Source organism: Monopterus albus, unplaced genomic scaffold, assembly GCF_001952655.1.
Source record: "Monopterus albus unplaced genomic scaffold, M_albus_1.0 scaffold92.1, whole genome shotgun sequence".
In the NCBI taxonomy this organism is placed as follows: Eukaryota; Metazoa; Chordata; class Actinopteri; order Synbranchiformes; family Synbranchidae; genus Monopterus; species Monopterus albus.
This window is the reverse complement of record NW_018127972.1, coordinates 22,440-48,481: the sequence shown is the minus strand read 5'-3', so window position 1 is coordinate 48,481 and position 26,042 is coordinate 22,440. Positions and strand designations below refer to the sequence as shown.

Genomic DNA, 26,042 nt, shown 5'->3' with positions numbered 1-26,042 from the left:
TTTTTCTTGCCATTGTAACTAAATAATTGTCCCAGATGCTCTGCAATAGTTTTTGCGAGTAGATAATCCATTTGAGCAATCTTCACAATCAACCAAAGAGCTAAAAGGATGAAGTTGCTAGTAAAAGCTTTTGTGAGACCTGCATTATTGGAAATTGTTACCAATTTGTCTTGGAAATTAGCTGAAGCCAGGTTCATATGTGTAACAAGAGGTGACATGGACTCCACTGCATGTCCTACATTTAGAGCTGCAACAACCAATCAATAAAATTGGTTAAAAAAATCAATAAAAATAATAATGGTGAGTAATAAAGAAGGTGAGTTTGGAATTAACATTAAGTTGTTTATTTTAATGTAAGAAATTACGAAATGAAAATGTCTATGTAGTTGTACTGCTTAACCATTCCACATAGGTTCAGCCTCTACACACATATATACACACACACACACACACACACTTCATACACACACATCCAGTCTCAGCTGCCACACACACATATCCTGTTGCACACAAAGCCCAACTGCCTGGGCCCAACTTTTTACTTCTTTCTTTTGTCACTCACTGACTCTTTTCTCTGGGTGACCTCACGATCGATCAAGATACTGGTATTTGTACTTATGCTATTGTCTGATTGCTTAATAATCCACACAAAAGATAACTTGAAGCCTCTTTATTGATTTCCACAGAACATGGTGTCAGATGTGGGATAGGCCAACCGTTCAGCTCCATTGGGGATCGATAGAGATTGGCCAAAGTAGCAATTCCTCCCAATGGCTGGGAGGCTGTCTTCCCGGAAAGACTGTACAGTGCTCCTGTCACCAAACCATAACGTAAAAACATCAGACAATACCATACACATGCTGGAATTGGTCAAGCACCAATAAGCACTAATCTCATTATGGCAGTACTGCCCACGGTAATAGGTCTGGGACCTACAATCAAGTATATTACCACAGTAGTTGTACAGTAATTGGTGGATGCAACATAGTGTTCTTAGGCTGTTTGGGTTAATTGTCTAGTCCGACTGGGTCCACAGTAAAGGAACTGGACAAACCCTACAGTTCACACACTTGAGATAATGGGAAAATCACTGACCTGGAACCCGGACCTGGATCTGACCAGTGTCCTCCTCAGTACTCCATATGTTATTGGATGAAACAACATTATCCTGCAGAGAGAGAGATCAGACGCAGCCTATTTTGGGAGTCTAACAAAGAAACAGAAAAGAAAATTTTAAGCATTTAAAGCTGACTGGAAAGTATACAGCAGGTGGTGAGAAGGCAGAGGGGGAAGGAAAAAAGGCAAGGTCAGGATAAGCATTTGTATGATATGCACACACAACATAAACTGCAACCAAATGTTAAAGAAGAAATGCTTAAAACCATAGATAAGACATGCATGCTCTGAGCAATGAAGAATGCTTTGCTGCCGATACATTTAATTTTTCCTTTTTTCTGAAATGATAACACTGGTTGAAGAAAAAATTAGGGAGAGAAGAAAACCCAGGCGGGCAGAGAGTAAACTATTCTATTAGTCTATTAGTGTGTGAAGTATGCAGGAGGTGACATTCCTAGTGGATTCTGGTGCAGCAGCTTCTCTTTTATCTGTTGGTTTTCTAACAACTCCACCCAAATGGAGCGGCAGAACATGTTACACTGTTGGCTGCAACACTGTTGAAATGCAAGCTGGGGAATATCAACCTGAAACATGCGTTTATTTACTCTACTCTGTGCCCTGTTAACCTACTAGGGAGAGATCTGCTGTGTAGTTTTCACCTAGGGCTCATTTCCACACCAGAAGGCATATCTGTCATCATATCACCCACTACATATATATGCATTTGAGGACTACAGAACATAGTACAATGTACAGGGTGATGTATACTGCACTGCTTTCACCTCCTCTGTTATAGTGAACCGCACAGTGCAGCTGGCTGCTCAGACTCCCACATATACAGACAGATAACATGTACATACTTACAACACAGGAGTTAGCAGAAATCCCAGATGGTCTTTGGGAAAAAGACAATTACAATGTGGGCCTTATGACAAATGCCAAACCCTTAGTGGTGCACCTGAAATCAGACCACAGGCCCTGCTTAAAGCAGTATCCATGGAAGCATCAGGTTGCCAGGGGCTCCAAAGCATGGCATGAGGATTTCTGAGGCCCTTGTCTGTTATGCCCATAGCCTCAGACCCTCAGGAGTCAGTAGAAAGTAGTCAATGGCTGTCCACAGTGAAATTTGTGAATTCTCCAGCATAGTTGCAGCATTGGTTCTATAAAGACAACTCAGTTTCTAGTTTATGAAATGCCATCTTATTCTAGTCGTCATCCACTGAAAATCCTCAAAGACACCTGTCACAACAAATTTAACCAGCATGAAAGTTTATTCTGGATCTTGGAAACAGTCTTTCGACCACAACAGTCCCAACTGAAAAGTTACTTGCCAGCTTTTTTTTCTGGAGCTTCCAGCTGTATCGCATGGTCTTCATCAGCAGACGGAATTAGCATCCATTGAATCACAAGATCTTATATGCCAAGTAATATGGTTGAAAGCTCCAGAACAAGCATGAAAGTAATGCCTCTTTTTTTCCATCCATCCATCCATTATCTATACCGCTTAGTCCCGAACGGGGTTGTTCTAATCACAGCCGTTTTTTCATTAAGTCACAATTATACATGGCTCAGTTCCACTATGTTTCTCCATTATTTGTGTGAACCAAGATCGGTCAAATTTACAATGTTTTGACTTTGTATGGATAGCAATTTGACCTATGTGTGTGTGACAGTGTAGAATAGCTCATGCTAAGGCATCTGCTAACCTCCACAAAAGTGCATGAACACTAACTACATTACAGACACATAGAAATCAAACTGGAACCAGTGTTCCCATCTTAAAATAGAAAATGGGTGAGGACTTAATTTGACAGAGATGTCTGAGGAACTGCAGTGCACTCCATAGCTTTGTGTCAGCTTCATGGAAGAAAAACCTAATTCAAAGTTCCTCCAGTTTGATTTCCCAACAGTCAGTGTGTATTCATTCACAGCGAAGGGTTCTCGTTCATCTGATCAAGAGCCATATATGTACAGTCTCTGTTGTCCCTTGACAGAACAGTTTTTTTTCAAATGAAAATAATACATTTTTTGCTGAATAAGTTTGGCTTTCATCCTTAAATTACTAACAGTTAACAGTCAAAATATCTGCTTCTCAGTGCAGTAGCCCATGTGTAATTGTAATGGTAAGTGATGACGCACTGAAATGATAAGTGTGACAGTTTCTCTGGTGTTACTGCCGGTGCAGAATTTCAGTTCTATGAGGAACACCGTGGAGCCGCACCAACAGAAAATGCACAAACTCATGAATGTGGAATGTTTCTAGAGTAAAAACGTGATCAATGGGTGAAAAAGGACTTGATTAGGTAAAGGACTGTTCCTGTATGGAACCATATCAAAATTATGAGAAAATTTGACTTGGAATCCTGTTTGAAGCAACACTGTTTTTATTATTAAATACTGTCATAGTTTGATTAATTAATTGTAATTAATGCATTATGATCAAAATTATGTATCTGAAAATAATCTCATAAATATGAATTATAGACTCATACTTGTGAGCCAAATAAATGTCTGTTCTATAACTAAGTGGCTCATAGATAAGAGACTTTTCCTCATAATTATGATGCAGTAAGTCAGATATCTAATAAAAAAAATATGATGCGGAATTCGAAGATGTGTTTTAATTAATAATTTTGTAATTCTAACACATTATGTAACAGTGATGAAAATGTGGTTTCAAGTAGGAGATATGGGCTTCCATAGCTTTCTGCCTTTTTAAAGTGGGTTGCACTTTCATTTCCACACCATAAGATGGCAGTAGGTGATTTTTTTCTGTAAGTCTTTCTTTTATTTGATCACATTTTTACCTTTGAAACTTTTCACATATTTGAATTTATTTACAGTTTGCTTTGGAACTCCACAGATCAATAGATCAGCCCCATTTACTGTCAACAATATCCTGAAGTATTTGTTGTATCATTTCCTTTAACCATGGATTGTTCTGTGCCATATACTTGAGAGCTGGCTATTAGACTTATAGACTACATAGTGCTCATAGTTTGTCAAACTGGTATATGCTACTTACTAAAATTACTGTTATTAAAACTTAACCTCAGAATCTTAGGTAAAATTCTCATTTAAAACTTCTGCAACAGCATTACAGCAGTGACATGCAGGTGGTTTGGTGTACGCTTCTGACACTGCATATGTCAGATGCTTCCAACATATCTTCTGTCCCCAGGCCTGCTCTTGAACCAGCATATGTGATGTTTCTAGCAGTGCCTTCAGCAGCTCCTGTCTTTGTGTCAGTGTTTCCAAGATATGCAGCACTATTGTGCTGTATAATCTGCTATTCCCTCAGTACTCAGGTCTATGTACACAAATGAAATGTTGTGAAAAGGGAAAAACACTATTTGAAAGGAACTGTTGTGAAAAATATTAGGCAATGCATGCCTGTCCTTGAACAAAACAAGAAATTTACAACCTGGAAATTAAATGATAAAGACATGAGTCTGAAGTGTAGAAAAACAGACTTGCTTTTGTAACTGGAAGGTCCCTGGTTTGATTCCACAGAAGATGCAGTTGTGCTGGGTGAGTTCCATAGTGACGCATGCAGGGTCACTAAACCACCCCTGGATTAAACCTAAACAGAAAACAACCATCTCCACCCATCTCCAGTGAAAATGGGTGTAAGACGCTTGATAACAAAGTTAGATCTTGCTGTTCTCCAAGTGGGAGTCAATGTGCTTGATGAGGGCATCATCAGGGTAACCAGTCGGGAAGGTCAGTTGACACAAAGGACAGCTCCGAGCAGCGCTCTCTTCTGGCTCCATCCATAACTACAGACAGAGTAAGACAGATGTGAAACTACTTATCCTTCAATTACATTTCAATCCTATAATCTAATCAGAAGCCATTGGTGGTATCATCTATCTGATAAAAGTCATAGCTTTTTGTGTTTCAAACATAGGTGACTGTTAGGTTTGTGGTATTTTATCAAAGGGCATTGATGTAAAGAGCTACTGTATGTGCATGATATTTGGTAGCTGGCATATAAAGGAAGCAGTATTAATGCTGGAGAACAGTGGTGAAAAGGGATAAAAAGTTTTTTCCGGTCTCTTGTTTGACCATAAAAGTCCTGTAGTTAGCATGACCGTAAGATTAAAAGATAGGAGGGAAACAGTTTATCTCATTATTACTAGGTTGTATGAGGATTTTGTAACCTCTTTTGCCCCATTTATTCTATTTTCACCGCTGCAGTCCCCAAAAGGACTACTGGTTTACATAATCTGGATTGTTTTCTACTCACATTAATTGAGGGCCATGACTGAGCATGCTCAGTGTTCATGTAGAGAGGCAGATGGCAGGAGAGGGTGGCAGGGCCCTCAGGGGCCGAGAAGGAAGGATGCTGTGGCTGTTTCCTAGGAGATGGAAATGAGGGGTGAAGGGGCTGTGATGAGCCAATCCCAGCTGCCCCAAGGGTTCGAGGTGGGCTGGCAGCCGGAGATAAATATGTACATACATCCTGTAAATGTACACAACACACACGTGTTCACAAGAATTAAACCCAGGTCTAATGTCACGAGAAGAATCACAAACATCATCATCGCCATCACCTCTTCATCATCAGAAGACTGTGGTGGTGTCACCAGTGGGGTGGGCTCAAGTGGGTCATCAAGGTGACAGAAGTGATGTACCTGGATGAGAGGAGGGTGGGGGAGAGCTGCATGATTCCTCAGAAAAACCTTAAAGTCTAAAAACTGTAAGGGGGAGAATGAAAGAAAACCTTGGAGGAGCAAAGCTAGATAGGTAGCTGATTAACTACAGGTATGAGAAGACATCAAGCAAATAAAATTAATTTCCACAGTTACCTAGAAGCAATAGGCAACTATGCCGGTGCATACGTTTAACAATGCAGAGATAACTGACTTACTAAGAGAAAATAAAAGGTCTGCCTCACCTCAGCAGCCACTGGGAAGCCCAAGTCCAGAGCACAGTGATGAGGGCTGCTGCTCAGACTGCTGCCCCCACCTCTCTCTCCTCCCCCGCCTCCTCCTCTCTCCTCTCCAGCTCCATGAGCTGAGGCTGGTCTGACCAGGCCCAATAAGGACGTACGGAGCTGAGACTTGGACTGACCGTAACCCTGCGTCTCACCCAGGAGGGGCCTGGGCTTGGGGAGGGTTGATACTGGGTCCCACATCAGGCGATCTTGAGGCCTCTGGATGGCTGATGGGTCAGACACCTGGAAAAAAGAGGAGGTAAAGGTCATGTGACTTCTCTATGCAATAATCAGATACAGTACACTGAAAATTGCACAAAAATGCCACAAAGTTCCATCCATCCATCTCCGTCTGCTTTATCCGAGAACGGGTCGCAGGGCTAGTAGCCTGAGCAGAGCCTCCCAGACTTCCCTCTCCCCACACACCTCCTCTAGCTCCTCAGGAGGAACCCCAAGGCATTCCCAGGCCAGCCAGGAGACATAGTGTCTCCAACATGTACTAGGTCTGCCCCGAGGCCTTCTCCCGGAGGGACATGCCTGGAATACCTCCCCAGGGAGGCGTCCAGGGGGCATCCTAAATAGGTGCCCGAGCCACATCAACTGGTTCCGTTCAACGTGGAGGAGTAGCGGCTCTACTCCGAGCTCCTCATGGGTGGCTGAGCTCCGCACCCTATCCCTCCACAAAGTTTCACAATAAATATTTAGCCTTACCTCAGAGTAACTACGGCGACCCTGGAACTTGGCTCGTAGACGGCTGCTGGTTGGCTGATGAGCATAGGAGGTGGGGCTGTCACTTGTAGATGGAGAGGAGGGGGTGGAGAGAAGCCTGTCAGGGGAGAGTGAGGGGCGCTGGGGGGAAGTTGGGGAGAGACGTTGAGGAGGAGGGGGAGGACGAGAGACTGGAGAAGCTAGAGAAAGAGAGAGAATGGATTTAGATTTTATCTCAGTACTACAATTCTGCCATGTCATCCCCTCATTTCAGCTGTCCTTAAGGCCAATTCATGCTTTCCACATCTTTCAAAACATGGCAAGCAGTGACTGGTCATTAGCACTGGTATACAAATATACAGTGATTCCTGACAAAGACTTGTTACATTTCTGACTGAAGTTTTTCTCTATAAGGTTGTTAGAAGTCATCAGATCCAGTGAGTCAAGCAGCAGGGTGAAAGTGGATGTGGTATCTTGACGGTGTGGGAATCAGGAAGATAAAGAACACTGCGTTGGATGCGACATAGGAAATTACACTTTGACACGGGACTGTACACCTGACGCTGGGTGAAAGATAGGGGTCTATATCTCTAACTGTTAATCGATCCCTATACCAGTTTTTAAGTCTTCTGACCAATAGTCCTGTCAGGCGACTCACCAGGCTCCTGTGAAACATGTAGAAGGTCACTCTGTTTGGCAGCCAGACTGCGAACACGGCCCAGCTCCTCTGTTAGCTCAGTGTAGGCTAACGCTAGGTTCACCCTGTAACTCACAAAAGATTGGCATATGTATAAAACAACAAACTGATACATACATAACTGCTTTCAAAATATTCTCCTATTTGAAATAAGACTCACTGTTCATCCCCAGCTTTCTTTATCCATTCTACGTTGCAGTGCTCACAGTGTGTGGCCACCTCCTGTGACTGACAGAGGGAACACAGAGCCATGGTTAGGGCAGGGCTATATCTGAGCAACCATCTACCATGAGATGAGATTGAAAGCAATGTAAAAAGTGTTTTTAAAATAAAGTAAAAAAATGTATTTAAATGTATTTAAATAAAATATCTAAACTGTAGTAAATGAACTAAAAACATAAAAAGACTCTAATCTGGACAATAACATGTTCAAGTCAGCAGAGTTGCAACATTCAATGTGAAGTATTAAGTCAAAGTAATAATTCCAGTACTGGTGAGCTATGTTGCAGGAAGATCAAACCCTTAAAGGATAAAGCCAGTCTTATTCTGTATTTGTGTTATTGTCAGTGAATCTCTTAAAAAGAGCATAAACAACAGTGTGATGGTCCATCTCTTTGTACTTTCTGACTTCAGTCCCAGAATTTACAGTGGGTACTAAAAACAGATCATCTTAGAAAGAATATATTTTGAAAATTATCATACAATAAACAGCTACAGGACACTACTAGTGTGTACAGCAAATAGGTTACAGCTAAGAATTTTTTTTTACCATAAATCAAATATATATAGATATATATCTATATCTATATATACTGTATATATATATATATATATAGATAGATAGATAGATAGATAGATAGTGTCCAAAGCCTGTCTATGGTATTCTAGGGCTGACACACAGTCTAGAGGCCTGCAGTAGAGATAATAGTTCTGACAGTACCACAAGTATAAACATCCAATGAGCCAGCTGGCCCTCCAGTCGCTGCAGCTTCAGGTCTGACAGAGCATCCAGACTGCGGGAGCTCTGCAGCGTTGGCCCACGACCCTCTGACAAAACCAAAGTGCTTCAGTCAGCTCATGTTTTATTCCAGCATCTTATTATCTGAGGTAGCACATCTGTTAGACAGTTCTCTTGTAGCATTAAAGTGAAACAGAGTCTGAAAATATGAACAGTTAAGCATAAATGTAACTTTGTCCTGGTGTGTAACAAAGTAGCTGAACAGTGTTATGTTACAGTGATTCATTTTCTTTATAAGCCTTTTGCATTCATGCAATATTTTCAAAATGGGAGGAACAAAGAATAAATAAAAACAAACAGAACACCTCTTATTCAATCTTATTAACTTTAACATGAATAACTTTTGTTGTGTTGCATAAGTATGTGGCAGTTTGTTACCAAGTAAAACCAGATAACCATGGATCACCCACTGCTGAAGATGTTCACTGTTTGCCTGCGATACACAGCTTTAGTCTGTCTTTTGGCACAATATCATGTATAGCCACCAAGTGCTTATTTAAGATCCCCTTTTAGAGTTTCTGACTCTGCTTGAAACATTAAAATGTAAGCCGGAGATGGCATTTTCAACCAGCTAATGAATCTTATGTCAGCTTAATCGCTAGCTAGCAACAGCTGATAAAGTCTGTCAGTGACAGCTGGAAAAATCAGTGGTTGCCAGCTTGAAATTAGAGGGTACTTTTGGCTACCTCTGTCTGAAATGAAGGGCCCAGTTGTTTAAAAAATTACTGAGAATTTTAATGGTAAATCACACTTTGTTATTTTTGTCACTTAAACTGCGCGCCTTGCAAGGACACTTGTAGCTTGATATGCGTAGGGGGTTGAAATGAGCAAATGGTTAATTGAACACTATATTTTGTTTAACTTTTGTGTGTTAGTGATATTAGTTTGTGATAAATGGCTGATAGCAGCTACAAATAAGAGTGGGTCTCTGCTTTGACTACTGCTACTATTGCTTTAGCCCACCTCTGGGTACATCCAGACTGGGGTTGAGTTGAGAGTGATGTGCATCTTTGCTGCGGAGTTGAGCACTGAGTTTCTGAAGGGAAGTTTCTCTCTGTCTGAGAGCCAACTCCAGACTGTGGATCCTCTCCACATGCTGCTCCACTAGAGTCGTCTGATGCACACACACATATACACATGTTGAACTGAAACCCAAATTGCTATACTGGAACACTGGCGTGTGGATGACTATGTTTACCATCTTGTCTAGATCTCTCTGGACGTTGCTTTTCTCCAGGTGAATCTTCTCATAAGCCTGAATGACTTCCTCCAGCCTTTCCTCTCTCTCCTTACTCTTCTGGAGCTGAAGCAGAGAAACAGCAGTAATTTCAGAGATTTGTCTTTGATGAATACAACCTGGGGCTTATATTCATAGTTTTGACCATCCAGTATTATGACACACCAATACATCAACATCACTTGCACAAGGTCAAATGGGAAACACGAGCAGAAGTGTAAACAAGCTTTAAGTAACCTGAAGGTGAGCACTAAATTTACTAGCTACCCAAACTGTTGTTTACATGCGTTGACTGACTGCTTGTTTTTCTGGATCTTTCCACCTCTGACTGTGTTCTGAGATCTCAGCAACTACTTTGTTGGGTAATTTACCAATAAAAAATTATGACAAAACTATAACAATAAGGTCCCAGAAATAAAGTTAAATTATCCTTTATGTCATGCCCCATAACATTTTTTGAGTTTATGCTTGTTTAAGATATAGTTTGTTGGCAGATTACCTAGGTAGGCTAATCTAGGCTAAGATTAAACAGATAAGGCCTTTCTCAGTCTGCATTCTTCCCTATACTTGTGTTCTTGCAGACCTGTGAAACGTCATCAGTCCAAGTACTGCTCCAGTTCCAAATCTACTCACATTAGCCCTTTTTACACCAAAGGAAGTTTCCCCAGGAAACAGGAACATTTTTTTGGAGCACAGTTCATCTAAATTCAGTAACGGGGTGTAGTTCTGACCCTGAAAAAAATACCTAATTGGGGGGTAGTACAGTACTTTCTGAAGGTCCAAGAACTATTGGGGTGAGGCCTATAGTGCTGAGTGTCGCTGAATGGTCAAATACAGAGCTCTATGGTACAAATATTTCACTTGCATATGTAAATAAGAATCAGAGTGTGCCAATGTGAAAAATGATTTGGACTCACTGATTCAACTGTCTGAGTTTCTTGGGTTCTCAGTTTGTAAGGAGCATTTTTTCATTAGGCTTATATAAAAAGAGCAGAGAGTGAGATGGGTGGATTGGAAAACATAGTTTTAGTGTTTATAAAGTGGATTCTCCTAATGTTTGACCTGAGGTCACACAGTGTGCAGCAGGAGAGCATGGCATCAAGTGAACTTAACAATCCTTTTGCTTGTTACTGTATGTGCAATAAAACATTGGCGAGTTAAAAAAAAACATCTGTTATAAAAGCATAAACCTGCAAAAAAGCACCAATTTCAGCTTTGCCTGCTGTCAGTCCTCCACCACTGGTGTGTGTTAACCATTCTTACAACCCTGCTGCTGACCATCATGGTTTTACATCAGTGAACTAATTTGTCTAATCTTCCCTGGGCTTCAGCCCTGCTGTGGAAATGCACATCACAATTTTATCTCAGGGGCAGTTCTTGGGCTTTAGTTGGTGAGAATAAAAAGTATGGAGGACTTTCTGGTGGAAGCTGAGCTAATCAGATACTTGGAGATGTTCTTTCTCTGCCGGTTTCATCGAGTAAACTTTGGTAACTGACTAGTGTGGATCTGAAGCAGTGTTAGTGGAGATTTTTAGCCAGGCTCAAACTTGTTAAAATTTTCATCCTTGAACTGCTCCGTGCAGTTGTAAGGAGGACTGCAGCCGAGCTGAGTCAGCAACACTGCAGCTTCCCCAATTACAAAAAAATCCTCAAAAGTGTCTGGACTCCTGAGTTGAACTCAACAAGTATGAACTCTGAAGTATGGGAGTCCACACTTCACCTACTCTGTACTGGCAAACATCTATCTATAGATTTAGTAGATGACCATAGTTAAGACAGGTAGGTTGCACATAGTTTTGGTTGAATGCTGTTGGTTTCTTTTGCCATTTGCTTGGTGATTGGCTGAGACAATACTAATTTTCACTGCTGGAAAGCCAATATCATTTTCCTTCTGGAAGAAGGAGTGGAACCACAATCACTCACATACAGTAAAGTAAGATAGTCACTTTCGGCTTTTTTCCCCGTTTAGGGGTCGCCACAGCGAGTCACGTTACTGACAACTCACATGTTGACATTTGGCATGTGTTTCACACTGAATGCCCTTCCTGACACAACCTGGATTCAAACCCGGGGCGCAGCGCTCTCACCACTGTGCTTTAACCACTACCCTACCAGGGATAGCTGCTCACATACAGTAAAGTATTTCACCTTAAAGTACCCAGCCATGTTATTTATGTGTTCAAGATGTAATTTAGCTCTCTATTTTGCTCTGTGCTTGTCCAGTAGGCTACCTTTCTATGGCAATATATTATGTAAGTCAAGTTATTTTGAAGAATATTTAATAAAAGCTTGACGGTAATTAGTGTTGAGTACTGTTGTGAGGCTTACAGAGCCTGGTTTTCATGTATATTTTTAGGACTTTTTTGCTTTATTTCCCAGTTTAAAACACTTGTTACAGAAGTCAAAAAATGTAATAAGTTACGTTACTTTGAAGTACATTTTTAGCAGAGCGACTAGTAATCTGTAACTTATTACATTTCAAACGTAACCTTCCCAACACTGTATCTACCTCCTGAGTAAGAGAGTTGATCCTCTGTTGTAGGTTGGTGGTCTCCGACTGGATCACACTTGTATCCTTCATGATGGGCTCACAGGAACAGCATAGTATCCTCTCTTCTCCAAATTCACTGATCATGGGAAACTGGTGGAGAGGAGATAGACATTCCAGAAAATAATGCATTCACACCTTTATTAAAATCTCAGTTCTATGCTATTGTACATTGTGTGTTCTGTGAGTGCTGCTCTCCACCTTGACCTCGTAATTTTTGAGTTTCCTCTTTATGCTGCTGTTCTCCCGCTCCAGACTGGCCAGCCTGGTCTTGATATCATGATAGGCAGCAGCCAGGGCCAACCTTGATGCAGGGTACATGTCATCGGGCAGTCGACTGGATGACCAGCTGATTCCTGGTACACCCACATCATCTCTCAGCCCTTCTCCTCCTCCTAGTAGCCCCAGCTCTCCTCTGCCAAATAGATCCATCATCAGTTACCTGTAGAAAGGAGATTAAGTTCTAGTTGGTTCTGGGAAATGTAGAAAACATGGACTGGACTTTGGGCAGACAGACAGAAAGGCAAATAGCCATGCTAGTTCAGTAAGTCATTTTGCACTCTTCACCTCACATAGTGGGGGCACTAATGGCAATAGGTCTGCCAAGCCCCATGCCCTGGCAGAGGTGACAGCCTAAGTGTGTGTGTTTTCAGACTGCAGCCAAGAGCACACAATGCCTGCTAGCCAAAGGTTTGGTGTTTCCCATCTGCTGTTGTGAAGTACTTCCTCTCTTCCCTGCCCACTGCCTCTCAGCGACCGTTTCCATGGTTACACAGTATCACTGATTCTACACCACAAAAAGGAGAGATCAATACAAAACTATAAAAGCAAAACTTAGGGTCAGTAAGATAGGTTTTATAGTTCAATGTTTTGTGAAGCATCATTGTACAATCCTGGCTATTTGCAAGAGCTTTGGGCCCCCAGTTTGACTGGAAGATATAATGACAGACCGGATTTGCTGACAACATACTGTATACAGTATAGAGTAGTAGTATTTTCTCAATGCATTTTAAAGCCCCCTTGCAGAAATGCTTTAAGACATGTAAAATAAGCATGAATAATTTGTATATGTGGTTTTGAAACAATTTCACATACAACATTTTGGAAATGCAATCATCCAAAATACAGTCATGAACAAACACATTCTATTTTAACTGATAACACTGTATTATGTTTAGCCATACTGAATACATCATTTAAACACTCCTAGTGTATGTTGTAAAAAGTATGTGAACCTCTAGACTAATGACTTCAACAAAAGCAACAACCCTGGAACCTAGTCAATAAAACCAGACTGGATGTGTGGGTTAGAGCTGCTCTGACACCCATTTTGAGTTTGCTGTTCACAAGAAGCATCTGCTGATGTGAACCGTGTCTTGCAATAAAAATATCTCCAAAAATGTAGGATTAAGAACTGTTAATTTACATAAAACTAGAAAGGGTTACGGAGTCATCTCAAAGAGTTTAGATGTTGAGACAAGGCTAACTGAGCTCTGACAACAACACACTGTACAACGTTTCATCAAAACAATATCATGGCCCACAGCAATGGGAGAAATGCTGGCAGCTGATCACAGCTGCTCCTCAGCTATACACAGTAAAATGACTAAAAGTAACTGCTTTACTTTTTTGTTGAAATCTTGTTTGAATAGAACTTTACTGGCATTGTTAATGAACACACCTGTTCGGGGGTTCTGTTTGAACATTCAGTGTGAGGAGAAAAGATGCTCATTCAGGTCATGTGAGAAGGCCGATTAAAGTGTACATTGTACACAATCAATAAAAATTGATCATTAATCACAGTAACACTATGTTACTTTGATACTGGGCGATTGATGGACGGTTGAAGGCAGTTTTGTTCAGTGGATGGATGGATCCAGGTTATGACTGATGTCACTACAGATAATTCCTAAGTTGTTTTACTCAACTCTTGAGTGTTCTTGGCTGGCTGGTGTGGCAGACATTAGCCACAGGCAATGACATGGAACATGTGGGTGAATTTATACCTAATCTTGCTGCCCTGTGCATTTTAAAAATACTTGTTGTTTCACAGCAGCAGGCTATCACAGGGCCAACTGCAGTTCTGAGGCCAGTGGCTCAAATGTGGGCAAAAACATAGAATTGTACAATAAAATAAAATAGTAAAAGTGGCATAGTTCATTTCAACTGAAGCATTTCCCTTTCCTTCTCTAGCGTCCACCCCCAGCACACTATTACTCCCATGTACAGTGTGTGTTGTGCAGAGCCTAAAGGCAGTGGCAACAGTAAACGAGGAAGGTCAAAGCATCACTCGGCAGATAACTCCCACTCTACAGCCCACACACTCTGTCTGCCACACACATCTTCAGCCCACACACTGCTTGTGTCTATTGTCTAACTATCTGGCTCTTATTCTGTCTCTTCCTCTGAGTTTTCAACTCGATTCACTCAGCTCTATTGACTTAATTTTTTTGATAGAATGTACACACAGTGCCAGCCAAGGGCAGATTAGAGCTGGGCCATACGTCTTTATAATGTGGTTGTTTAATTTATTGATGGGAAAACGGTCCACATTACCCACAACCCCCTGCAATCAAACACAAAACCCAGTGGATTTCCTCCCCATCATAGTCAGTGCAGTGATGGCACAGGAACAGTGAACTGTGCAAGGCAACCATCTGTATTTAACTGTGTATTTGTAATCTATCATTTTTATTCAAAAACATCAAATAAATACTAAATTAAGGGGAAGGCAGGCACTTTACTGAGTACATCAAATTGGGGAATACAGGGGAATGAAGTAGCTGACAAAACTGTAAAATTGTCAACTTCTAAAGTAGCTGGACTGTCAGTTTTCTAAAATGGAATTTCTCAAATGTGACAAGAAACACACGATAATGACCACAAGAGCAGGGTTTTCCCATCAGTACAGCCATCGCTGCATAAGACCGTCACATCATTTGGAGAACAAAGCATAGATAAAGTAAAGCTGATGAGGTTGAGGTTGGGACTGAGAAGTGGGCTGGCTCTGATAACATCCTGATGGTAAATGTGAGTGTGGACAGTTAGAGACTGTAAAGCATGTGTGCTAGTTTTTGTATGCTAATTATGTGGAGCAAAGTCATGGATTATATATGAGTGATTAACAGAACTGGGGGACCCCGTTCTCATTTCCTTCATGCCACTGGACTGTACCAACAATGGATATAAGCTGGATGGGACAGTATATCCAAGGTGACATTCAAACTGAGGAGAGCAGTAATACATCATTGCTGCATCTAGTCTGTTAAAGTAAATGCAATTAAATGCTCTGCCCTGTTTTGGCTTTGGCCATTATTTTTAATCTGTTTTATGAGTTCCTGACTTTATGGTAGGCCAAAATTAATTCCTGGGATACCCTTTTAAATGGACTGTTTTGCTCTCTCTATTTACTTAATTTGTACCTTTGAATCAATTATTGTGTATAAAAATAAACAGGATATATCAACAGATCTATTTAACTGGCAAAATTCAAAGCATATCCACCTACAGTATCTGTGTCCAAAAATCAAGATACCACTGTATTAAACCAAAGTGGATCATGTAGCTTAAATCCTCCCAGTGCTTCAAAGAAACTACTATAGAGTCAAAGTAAGTTTATATTTATTCCTGAATGGCCACACTCAAAGAGGAGGTCAGGGGCCTGCCTTCAAGTTCTCCTCCTGGTTGCATCCCACTGCCTCAAAACTCCAACAATTTTGGGACTTTAGTGCATCTTAGTAGTACAAATTGGCAGAATGGATTCTTAGACAGTGTGGTACTTTGTTTTAACCTTACTGAAACCTTTATGTTATGTCCGGTTTACTGATTATTTTGCACTGCTGAAGGCTACACAGTAGTACATGTGTACAGATATACAATAGATAGCAATAGCTTTATAAAGAAAAAATATACATGTATAATGACATATAGCAGTTAATAGTAGCCATTGAAACAAAATACCATTACAGCTGTATAAAAACAACATGAGAGCACAAATTACTCATTTGTGCACGGAAGTTATTATTTGGATCGTCATGGTAAGGCTCCAAGTACTGGCACGTACGTGTCATCTTGTGATCAGTTAAATCAATGGCAATTGTTGCGTTATGTTAATGAAAGAAGTTACACTGATTTGGATTCCTTCCAAACATTTTTTTCATCACTCCTGAAAACTTTTTGTCTAGTGCTCACTAAATACCAAAGTATCTGGATCAGTCTAAAAATTAAGATAAATAAATAATAAACTAAATGTATTTTGCACTGTTTTCCTATAATTGCTTGCCAAATTTTCTTGATTTGGCAATAACTATTATAAAGGTTTCACAATTGCAACCACATTCCTCTGCAATAATAATAAAAAAACAACATTAATCATAATGAAAAGCCTTTAAAAAACAGAGGTGCTTTACATAAATGAAGCCAGAGAAAACAATTCAGCACAATAAAATATAAATAAAGAAGAATCTAGCTACTGAAACTACAGAATTGAGATAAAAAAAATGAAAAAAATTAAATAGTATAGAGTCACCACTCATACAACAGACTTTGGGAGGAAGCCGGAGTACCTGGAGAAAACCTGCTAGGCAGAATGTGAAAACTTTAAACAGAAAGGCCCTGGTCCACCGGAAAGTTTGAACCCAGAACCTTCTTGCTGTGAGATGACAGTGCTAACCACTGCATCACAGTGCCACCCTGCTCTGCAGGTGTAACTGATATTGTGCAAAAAAAGTTCTGAACTCAGGTTTTTGTTGTTGAAATTGCAACTGGACAATGGCGCAGTATTTAAGTTTCTAATCCAACACCAACATCACCACCAGGACAAATTCTTTGTAAGAAAAAAAAATCACATCACATCAAGACTGTTACTTTTACAGTAACAAAGGGCGAGATGAAATTAACTGAATTAAAGTGATAAGAAAAAGAAAGAAGGCTACTCTGTCCTGATAAGAGCAATGCGAAGAGAAATGTGGAAAAGGCACCATATCTGTGAGCATAGCTGATGCACACATACAAAGGGAGATGAAGACCTAAAATGAGGGTTACAGAGACAGAATGATGAGATGGAGACGGAATAGCTGTGGATGACAGAACAATCTGGAGAGAAAGAGAGAAAAGGAAAAAAAGTAGGGAGGAAATAGAAATGAGGTCAGCAGAATAACTTCCTGCCCTAGTACTGTAATCATGTGACATTTTCTATGTAACACACACACACACACACACACACATATTTAGTGTAAGGACACAGACTATTTATTCTGCAGTGCAAATCCTTCAAAATATAGTGATATATGTATGGACTGAAAAAATATCTATCTAGTTAGATAAATAAAGAGATTTATATTTATATTATTGATCATACTGAGACAATTTCCTGATGTTGTTGCTGCTGGTATTGTTCCTGGTTCCTGTAAGTTCATTAAATGTGTTGATGTGTTGATCCTGATGGACCCAAACTACATCACTCTGAGAATTTTGGTCTTCATTTAGGTCTTTTTTCTTTAACTGTATGTTATATACACTATTTGTAGTCAGGCCTTGGGTACACACTTTGTAGGTTGAAGGTCATCCTCTGCCTTCTCGTCCCACGCATGCACACACTAATACCAACTTACAGAATACTCTTTAGACCCCTTTGTATCCGTCTTCCTTCTGTATCAAACTGTACTACTATTACAGCCAGCTGCTCTGCTACTCTTGGCCCTGCTGGACTTTATCCAGCTTCTGTATAGGAGAATGACTGAGCAGACCACCTGCCTCTTGCTAGTTTAAATTTTTCAGATGGAGAGGAAAGTGTAGTGAAGAGAAAGGACAGGTGAGACTAAAATGTATTGTCAGTTTCAGTTATTGATTAAAAAAGCAGTCAACTGGCTGTACTGTACCTGGTAATGCCTGGTTGTACTTTTATAAAGTATGACCATTTGAAAAAGGTGACATTTAGGTTGGGAACAGCCCAAATGGATCAGATAGCTGAATATTACTGCCTAAATGAAATTAACTTAAGATCTGTCTGACATCTTGGAGAAAAAATGCGTTTGTGTCTTACCTATGGTGAAATGAAGACAAATCAATTCCTGAGATACTGTATGTTTAAGGAGTTGATTGTGGTTCTAGTTTTTAGGCCTGGAGCTGATAAACCCTCATAGTAGGGCTGCTAGGTCAGTGTATAGTGGTTTTACTAATAGCCTGTTGGTGGTTAAACTATTATCTTAACAGTAGAGAATATGTTCATCCTTTGAAAATAAAACTAAAGTAAAAGAAAAAATTTCATTCATTCAGCTTGATCAGTGATGCAACAGTCAGGTGTCAGAAACAGACTCAGTTCTCCACCTAAAGAGCTGCTCAGTAAGCTATGAATAAGGCTGCAATTAGAAACACTGGTGAGGTAACACCAGCTGAACTGTGGAGCAGTTAAGAATTGGTTTAAATAAAACAGTGTGACCTCATCCAGCACACAGCTTATACACAGACACACTCTTTGAGAAATGGCTTGGTCAGCTGAGTCAATCCCATCTTTCACAGTAGCTTGAGGATGTCTGAAAAGCTAGTGACTCACAGACAGCGTTTTAATCGACCTGTGTTTCTGTTTGTGTGTGTGTGTGTGCTCATGTGTCCCCATCCACAAATGCATGAGTAGCATGGGCAGGAGGTCACTGCACATAGTTATACATCTGACTCCCAGCAAATCACACAAAATACTAATGTGTGCAGGAGGCAGGAGGGACAAAGCAGATGGAGATAAAGAAAACACATTTGGATTCTGCTGTCCATGTGTTCAAACTAATGCTCTTCGTGATTAAAACTGTATCTGATTCAGTCTGTTACTGTGTAATGTGTTTCATTACATACTTAGTTCATAAGTATAGCAGTAATGATCTAGGTCAACAACCTAGAGGTGTGTCCAAACTAGGATTTTGTACTTGGCCTCTACAATTCATCCTGCAGGTGGTGAGCCTTCTGCCTCACCCACTAAGTGCTAATAAGATGAGGCTACATCAGGTCTGGTTTATATCATGAGCTTGGACCACAGATATGAAACATTAAAGTAACAATATGTAATTTGTTTACGTTAAAATAAGAGCTTCAAAATCATTTTGATGGTAGACTGACATCTAATAAAGTGAATGGCAGCTCTGCTATTGCCATCACATGCCCAAATCACCTGTTACTGGACTATTTAACTTTGGGAAAGTGTCCCTGACACTTCTTGTGAGAACTGCATTTTGCTTTACACCATTAGACCCTTCTGCTAGCTCGGTAGTCTATGATTCTTTTACACATGCAGAAACAAATCCCTGGGCCTTTATTGAGTTTTGATATTTGTTTCACACAGGGAAGTGACCACTTAGACTGTGACTATGTGGTTAGTTTATCCAAGTAATGCAAATTCAGAATTTGTTCCGACGTTTTCGGAGATGTGAGCAGGCCACTCCTTATCGGACCAAGCTAGTTCTATTAGCAGGCAGCTGCAGCTTGTTCAGACCACAGCAGTCTGTTGCCAAGGATGCCGCTGTTCCAGCTGCACACCACAGCTGCATTTTCACTGTTGGAAATTTGCTCTAATGTCTTCGGAGCTGTGAGGACCTGCTAGTAGATGAGACTAACTCTCCTTAGCAGGCAGCTACTTCTCATTCAGAGCAGAGTCAGAAAGGATGCTGGTGCTGCAGTTGCACACAGAGTACTGTATCGTCCTGTCCTCAGGAGTTTGGGCATAAAAGTTCAGACTTACTAACTTACTACAATCACCTACTGTGATTGGGGACAAGCTGTGCACGAGGACTAAAGCACACACATGGCAGTATGTAGTAGAGATCGCCAGAGCCCAGACACAGCCAGGAAGAAGAGAAAAAGAACAAGAGACCAGATGGCTTTCACTCAATGGCAAGAGATAAAACTAACCCTGTCAGAATTACTAACTGTTAATAGCTACTGTCCTGACATTATTTACTAACACAAAAACACCACCACAGCAGAGTGTACATCTCTGCTAATGTTATTTATGAAATACTTCAATGTAGGCTGTAACCCTGGCAATGTCATCTCCTGTCTCATGGAGATTTTTTTCCAGATATAAAAACTCATCTACCTCAGTCTCCCAAATAAATAAATTCATCTTCAGTGTTTGTCTTCCATGTCATAATAAATAAGCCTATGCAGAGTCATGTTTGTATAAAATCCTGTAATATTACTTTACTATTCCTTGGCTTCTGACGTTCTCTTCCTCTGTTCAGTAACAGCTTCTGTATTTAAGCTGTATTTGATGCAACTAGTATTTACAACAGTTGGGTACAACCCAGTTACACTCAGCAACTATAGGGGGAGACAAACTGCCAAGTTATGTATTGTTGCTTTATGCACCGATCACATCAATCCAGAGTAAAGAAATAGACATACAAAGTCAAGACCATGGTGTTCATGGATACAAAGCAGCACATATGATTTGAAGACGGGTATGACGCAGCAGTAAGAAACTTTTTTGTCCAGATGGTTAGAACATACAGACAGGGTATTGGATGGATTCAGGACCGTGTCATTAGGCTAAAAGACCTATACTGTGTGAATTCCCTGGCTATTTATTATTCAGAAAATCAGACACTTAATCACGTTACTACAATTCCTGGGTGGTTTTAACATTCAGTAAAAATATTATCCCTTACTAAATGTGAGTAATTTCTGCCTGAGAGAAAAACCTAGGCAGAAAAAAGTCTGATTTTAGGATTTTGATAAATGAGGGGGTCCAATTTCCTTCCCCGCCACCCATCCTCCCATCCTCAGTGAACACTGGCCCCTGTATTAGATGTGTTCCATAAACCCGACAATACCTCAACGCAACACGCGCCTCCATGCTCTTTATCAGCTTTCCTAGAGCCTTGCTACTCAGTGAAATGTTCTCCATCTGTATGTTACAGTCAGGACCTAAGATGCTTATAAAGACATTGAAACAGTGCCGCAATTTGCACCTTAATCTTTCTATAATATTCCCCTTGCGCTGATTTGCGCATCTGTGCGAAGAGAGTTTCCTTCAGCCTTAAGGAACTGGAGCATTATTTGTCTGTTTTTACATTCTTGTTACATTCTCATAATGTTCCTGTAGGTGCTATTTGTCTGGTCTCATTCTAATATCCATTAGCGTCACTGCTGAGCGTTTTCCCCGACAGCATCCGCCGCTGCGCAACCAAAACATTCCAGCTTGACCCGCCGTGAAACACCGAAATGTTATTTTCTCCGGTAAACTAGGCTTTCGATAGGAGTAATAGATACAGACAGATATCAGCGACAAACACACAATCAGAAGTTAGTCAAAGGGACACATAACCATGATGAAGCTGGTTTACTTACGTCTCTACTTCCGTCGTAGAAAAGTCATGAAGATGACGGTGCTGAGCAGGGTCGACATGACTGGGGTCTGACATCAGCAGTGGATGCTGCCGTGTGTGTGTGCGCGCCCTCTCCCTCCCCTCTTTCGACAATGACCGAGCAGGGGAGGGTGAAGCTCATTTTCATCAGAGGAACAACGACTCACTTTGGGTCTTTTTAATATCCTACTGGTTCCACAGAAGGCTCAGAGGAACATGTTTCGCACATGCTAAGATACCTGTTTCAAATAAATGGCTACATTTTTCTGTAGTTTAAAAAAGAATGATCCAAAATGATTTGCAGATTTTGGTTAGGGGAAATTATAAAACAAAATTTGGGCCAAATTCTTTGTTAATTTAAAAACACATATTATTAAAAAGCCAAAACTTGAAACTGAAAGCGGAGGTATTGATCTTGAAACCTGTGAAAACAAAGATAATGTAACTGAGATTTTTCAATTAAAATGCAATTTTAATGAATTTTTAGATGCATTAGAGTAAACACATTTTAAAAATTTTATATGAATTTCTTCTGTCAATTAATTTTTTTCCCCCAGTTCTATAATAGTTTTCAACTAAAATGTTTTCTATGTCAGACCTTACTTTTTCTATTTCAGATGATGTTTTTTCATTTCAGACTTTGGGCCCTGTTTTGGGATTGTCCACATCAACCACTTAAATAAATAAATTCCCATTTCTCATATATCCTGAAACCTCGACCTTCTGTGATATGCTGGGTGAATCCTAAATCTCTTACACACATACACATTTCCCTCACTTGTATCTTTTCTTTGCATCTTAGTCCCAGGCATGTACCGTCAGATGCAAGGAGTCGCAGTGAATGACCCAAGACCCACACTCACCAGGGGGCCCATAAAAGAGCCCTTAATAACACACTCTTCCTTTTTCTTAAAAAAAAAAATTTAATTTGAATTTTTAAAGTTTTTTGTGATTTAAATCTGTCAGTACTAGAGGTGTGATCATATACGCGAGTACACCACTGCATTGTGTAAGGTGAGATTTGATATTATGTATAAGGTTGTCAATTTATCAGCAACTTAGAGTCACCAGTTAACCTAATCTACATGTCTCTGGACTGCAGGAGGAAGCTGGAGTGGGAAAACCCACACAGGCACAGGGAGAGCCTGCAAATTCCACACAGAAAGGCTCCTGTCACCCACTAGGTTCCACCCCAAAATCTTTTTGTGGCAATGATATCCACTGCACCATTGTTCTCCATCTTAGGGTCATAGTCCCTTCATTAAAATGAATATGTTTGTCTCTGTTACTGCCTATCAGTCTCCAAATCTCCAACTACTTCAATGACCCACCTGTCATGTTTGAGTTGTGTTTGTGTAGCTGTATAAATAGTAAAACATCACATCTGCTTATCACCAAGAAACACACACTGTCACACATGCTCACTGGGAACTCAGCAGGCATAGAATGGTTATATGGAAAGTATTGTATGTGATGGTGAGTGTGTATCCTTAATATCAGGACAGAAACCCTGTTGCAAATGAAAGAACCCTTTAACTGTGACTCTGCCTCTAAAAACATGTTCTCACTTATGTTATTTGGAGCATGACTACTATAAAGCCACAAGTTCCCTTTGCTTTGTTAGCCTGCAGTCACAGTTAGGCCTCAGAATATGGGCCTGTTTCCAGCAGGTGCTCTTCCAGGATTTCTTGCACCCAAAGGGAGAATCTTACCCCTACACCAACGAGCCCAGACATGTAGTCACTGTTACATAACATTTTGATTAAAGAGCATAAAAAAAGCCTTGCATGTTGAAATTAGTCGGTGTGTCATTGCTGTCAGTCAATCTGACAGGCCTAGACCAGCAGTTTTCCTCTGCTTCCAGTCTCTGTGCTAAGCACTTCTTGTCCATAACCTGCTCAGTTTATGCAAGTGTTTGATGAAAAGTGGATACTTTTTCTCAAATTGGGAGAAAACAACGGTATGATTAGGCTTGTGTTAGTAAATCCCACAATGCTCTGTTCACTGATATCAAAGAAAATAAACAAACATATTAGAGAATATATGTGAGAAAGTATGAATTGTGTCCTAAACGGCCTCTCATACATCATGTGTTTGTCTCATGATGAACTTTAGTCCAGGTTCCATGATCAGCTCGTTGTTGACATTTTCACACTTGTTGGTTTTCAGCTATGGACACACACAAAACTGTTGTGATGCAGAAACATTTTCATTTCAGACTGACAGACTGCCTCAGGTTGAGCACTCAGTAATCTTTTTTTTTAATCTGTCACCCAAAGTTTGACAGTTGGTAAGGCCTAGACAACTCAGCTCCCTCCTTTCAACACTCTGATACAACAAAGACATGTCTGTCGGTACTCTAGTCAATCTGTTGCTCTTCACTGTATTATGTAAGCAGTGGACTAGACCAGCTCACAGTTGGCTGCAAAAATATCCCAGCATGTGCTGGAGGTTGTAGTCTGATGAAACCAACTGAACTGCATGACCTGCAAAAAGCAACAATTCTGTCCAGATGTTACCAAACCTGACATCCTCTGTCCTTTTGCTGAATCAATTCTATTCATGAAAGAAACAGTCAGTGCCAAGGTACAACCCTTGTGGAACTCAATAGAGAATGTGCTTGAAAATACATACACATGTGTCACTGTGGTATTACAAAGGATGGATGGGCTTATAGCAGTAGCCCCAGGATCCTGTACTCCTGCATTACTCCTGACAAGAGAACCAGAGGGACATGGCCACAGCGGAAGATGTCACAACAACAGACTAACACTGGAAAGAGTTCAGGATCATGACATTAAAGCTACGTTGTTTTTGGTTCAAATGGTTGGAGCTTCAGGATTTTGTATTTGATGCTGTGGTAGTGACTCCTGCCGATGTGATGATCCATGGCATAAACCTCCCGTGTGGTGTCTCGGGTAGCCTCATAATGCCCAAAGCAGATGTGGGGCAGTGGAAACAAAAATGCTTGTTTTATACCAGCCAACGATTATTGTCTTTTAGTGTCCTGACCAAAAGGCTAGTCCCAGTTTTTTCCCACCCATCTCTCACTTAATTGTCAGCTTCTGTGCATTCTATGATGCTGACCCACTGGAGCACTGTACAATCCATTGTTTAACTGAGGGAGTGAAACACTTGAGAGCCAAAATGTACTCAGTATGCTAGATCTGAATGTGCCAAAAAATTGAATTACATAAATCACACTGCGAGATGGGCACGCTATGTGCTGACAGTACAAACATTAACAGAGTGCTGCAGATTTTCTATGGTATCACTTATCACTGAATATGGTGAAGATGAGGAATTATAAAGAAGAAGCAGAGTTGATACAGCCTTGAAATGAAACTGCATTCCATTCTCTCTGCACACACACATGCCACAAACCATCCATAGTATCCTTTCACTGGAGGGTTCAGGAAAGTTTTCAATGCTTTAAACATTTAAAGGGGAATTCAACATTTTTCCTGCTTAACTAGACCAAGACATACGCTGATCAGCCATAACATTAACATAACATTCTGCTTGCACGAGTCATCATACTTTTGACCCTTTGGGGGCAGAGGAATGTGGGGACCCCCCCCCCGGCCCCTTCTGATTGGTCATTTTCAGGGTGGTTACATCATATTGTTAGAAGTACCCACATGTCACCAGCTGGTGGCTATAATACATCAGTTTGTTGTTTGCCAGTCACCAATAAAAATCATAGAGAAGAAGAAGAAATGACAGTTACCTCAAGATTTGCAAGTAAGTGAAAACACAATGCAATGTACATGTAAAACTCAGCAGTTTAGGCTACCAGCTCTGTATCATTCATTTTTAATGCAACAGACAAACATTAGACCAAAGGTAACATTAGCCATAACATTCTAATCAATAGGCTAATCAATTATCCTGAAACAATCAATCATAAGAGGGCTATTGTCTCCACATTAGTATTTTTTTTTCAAACATGTAAAGACAGTCAATATGTCAACACACATAATTTCACACATATCCACAAATGCATTATCAATTTGCTTATACCTAGTACATGCTTGAACAGAGTAGGAAGAAGTTAGACTTATCTAGTCCTACCCCATAACATCATCTTACCATCATTGGTTTGCAAGCAGTATTACTACATAGATAATTTTGTTCTACACCACGCTAGTGATATACTAAAAAATTATTACAGATTGTTACCATTCTTACATAATTACATACTTTGATAATTATCTTCTACATCACACAAGTAGAATTATTACATAGTGTTAACATTCTTACACCACACCACAATGTTACACCTGATTAATCATTAAACCTGTTTTTGCATATATCTTGATTGACTCATACCTTTATATTTATGTTTAAACTCATCAATTCTCTTACTGTTTTTTATGTCCACACTTAAAATATTCCATAGTTTTACCCCACTTATGGAAATACA

General features: G+C 40.3%; 1 protein-coding gene across 1 annotated transcript; it reads right to left on the bottom strand.

Moving 5' to 3' along the window:
• Positions 1-725: 725 nt before the first annotated feature.
• Positions 726-21,683, bottom strand: LOC109964793 (TANK-binding kinase 1-binding protein 1-like). Its single transcript, XM_020608354.1, has 13 exons — positions 21,600-21,683; positions 12,465-12,705; positions 12,225-12,356; positions 9,677-9,781; positions 9,442-9,592; positions 8,401-8,507; positions 7,621-7,688; positions 7,422-7,525; positions 6,767-6,963; positions 6,017-6,298; positions 5,673-5,753; positions 5,366-5,581; positions 726-4,895 (listed from the first exon to the last, which is right to left on the bottom strand). The coding sequence occupies exons 2-13, from the start codon at positions 12,696-12,698 to the stop codon at positions 4,767-4,769; spliced, it is 1,806 nt and encodes a 601-aa protein (XP_020464010.1). The 5' UTR covers positions 12,699-12,705; positions 21,600-21,683; the 3' UTR covers positions 726-4,766.
• Positions 21,684-26,042: the final 4,359 nt, after the last annotated feature.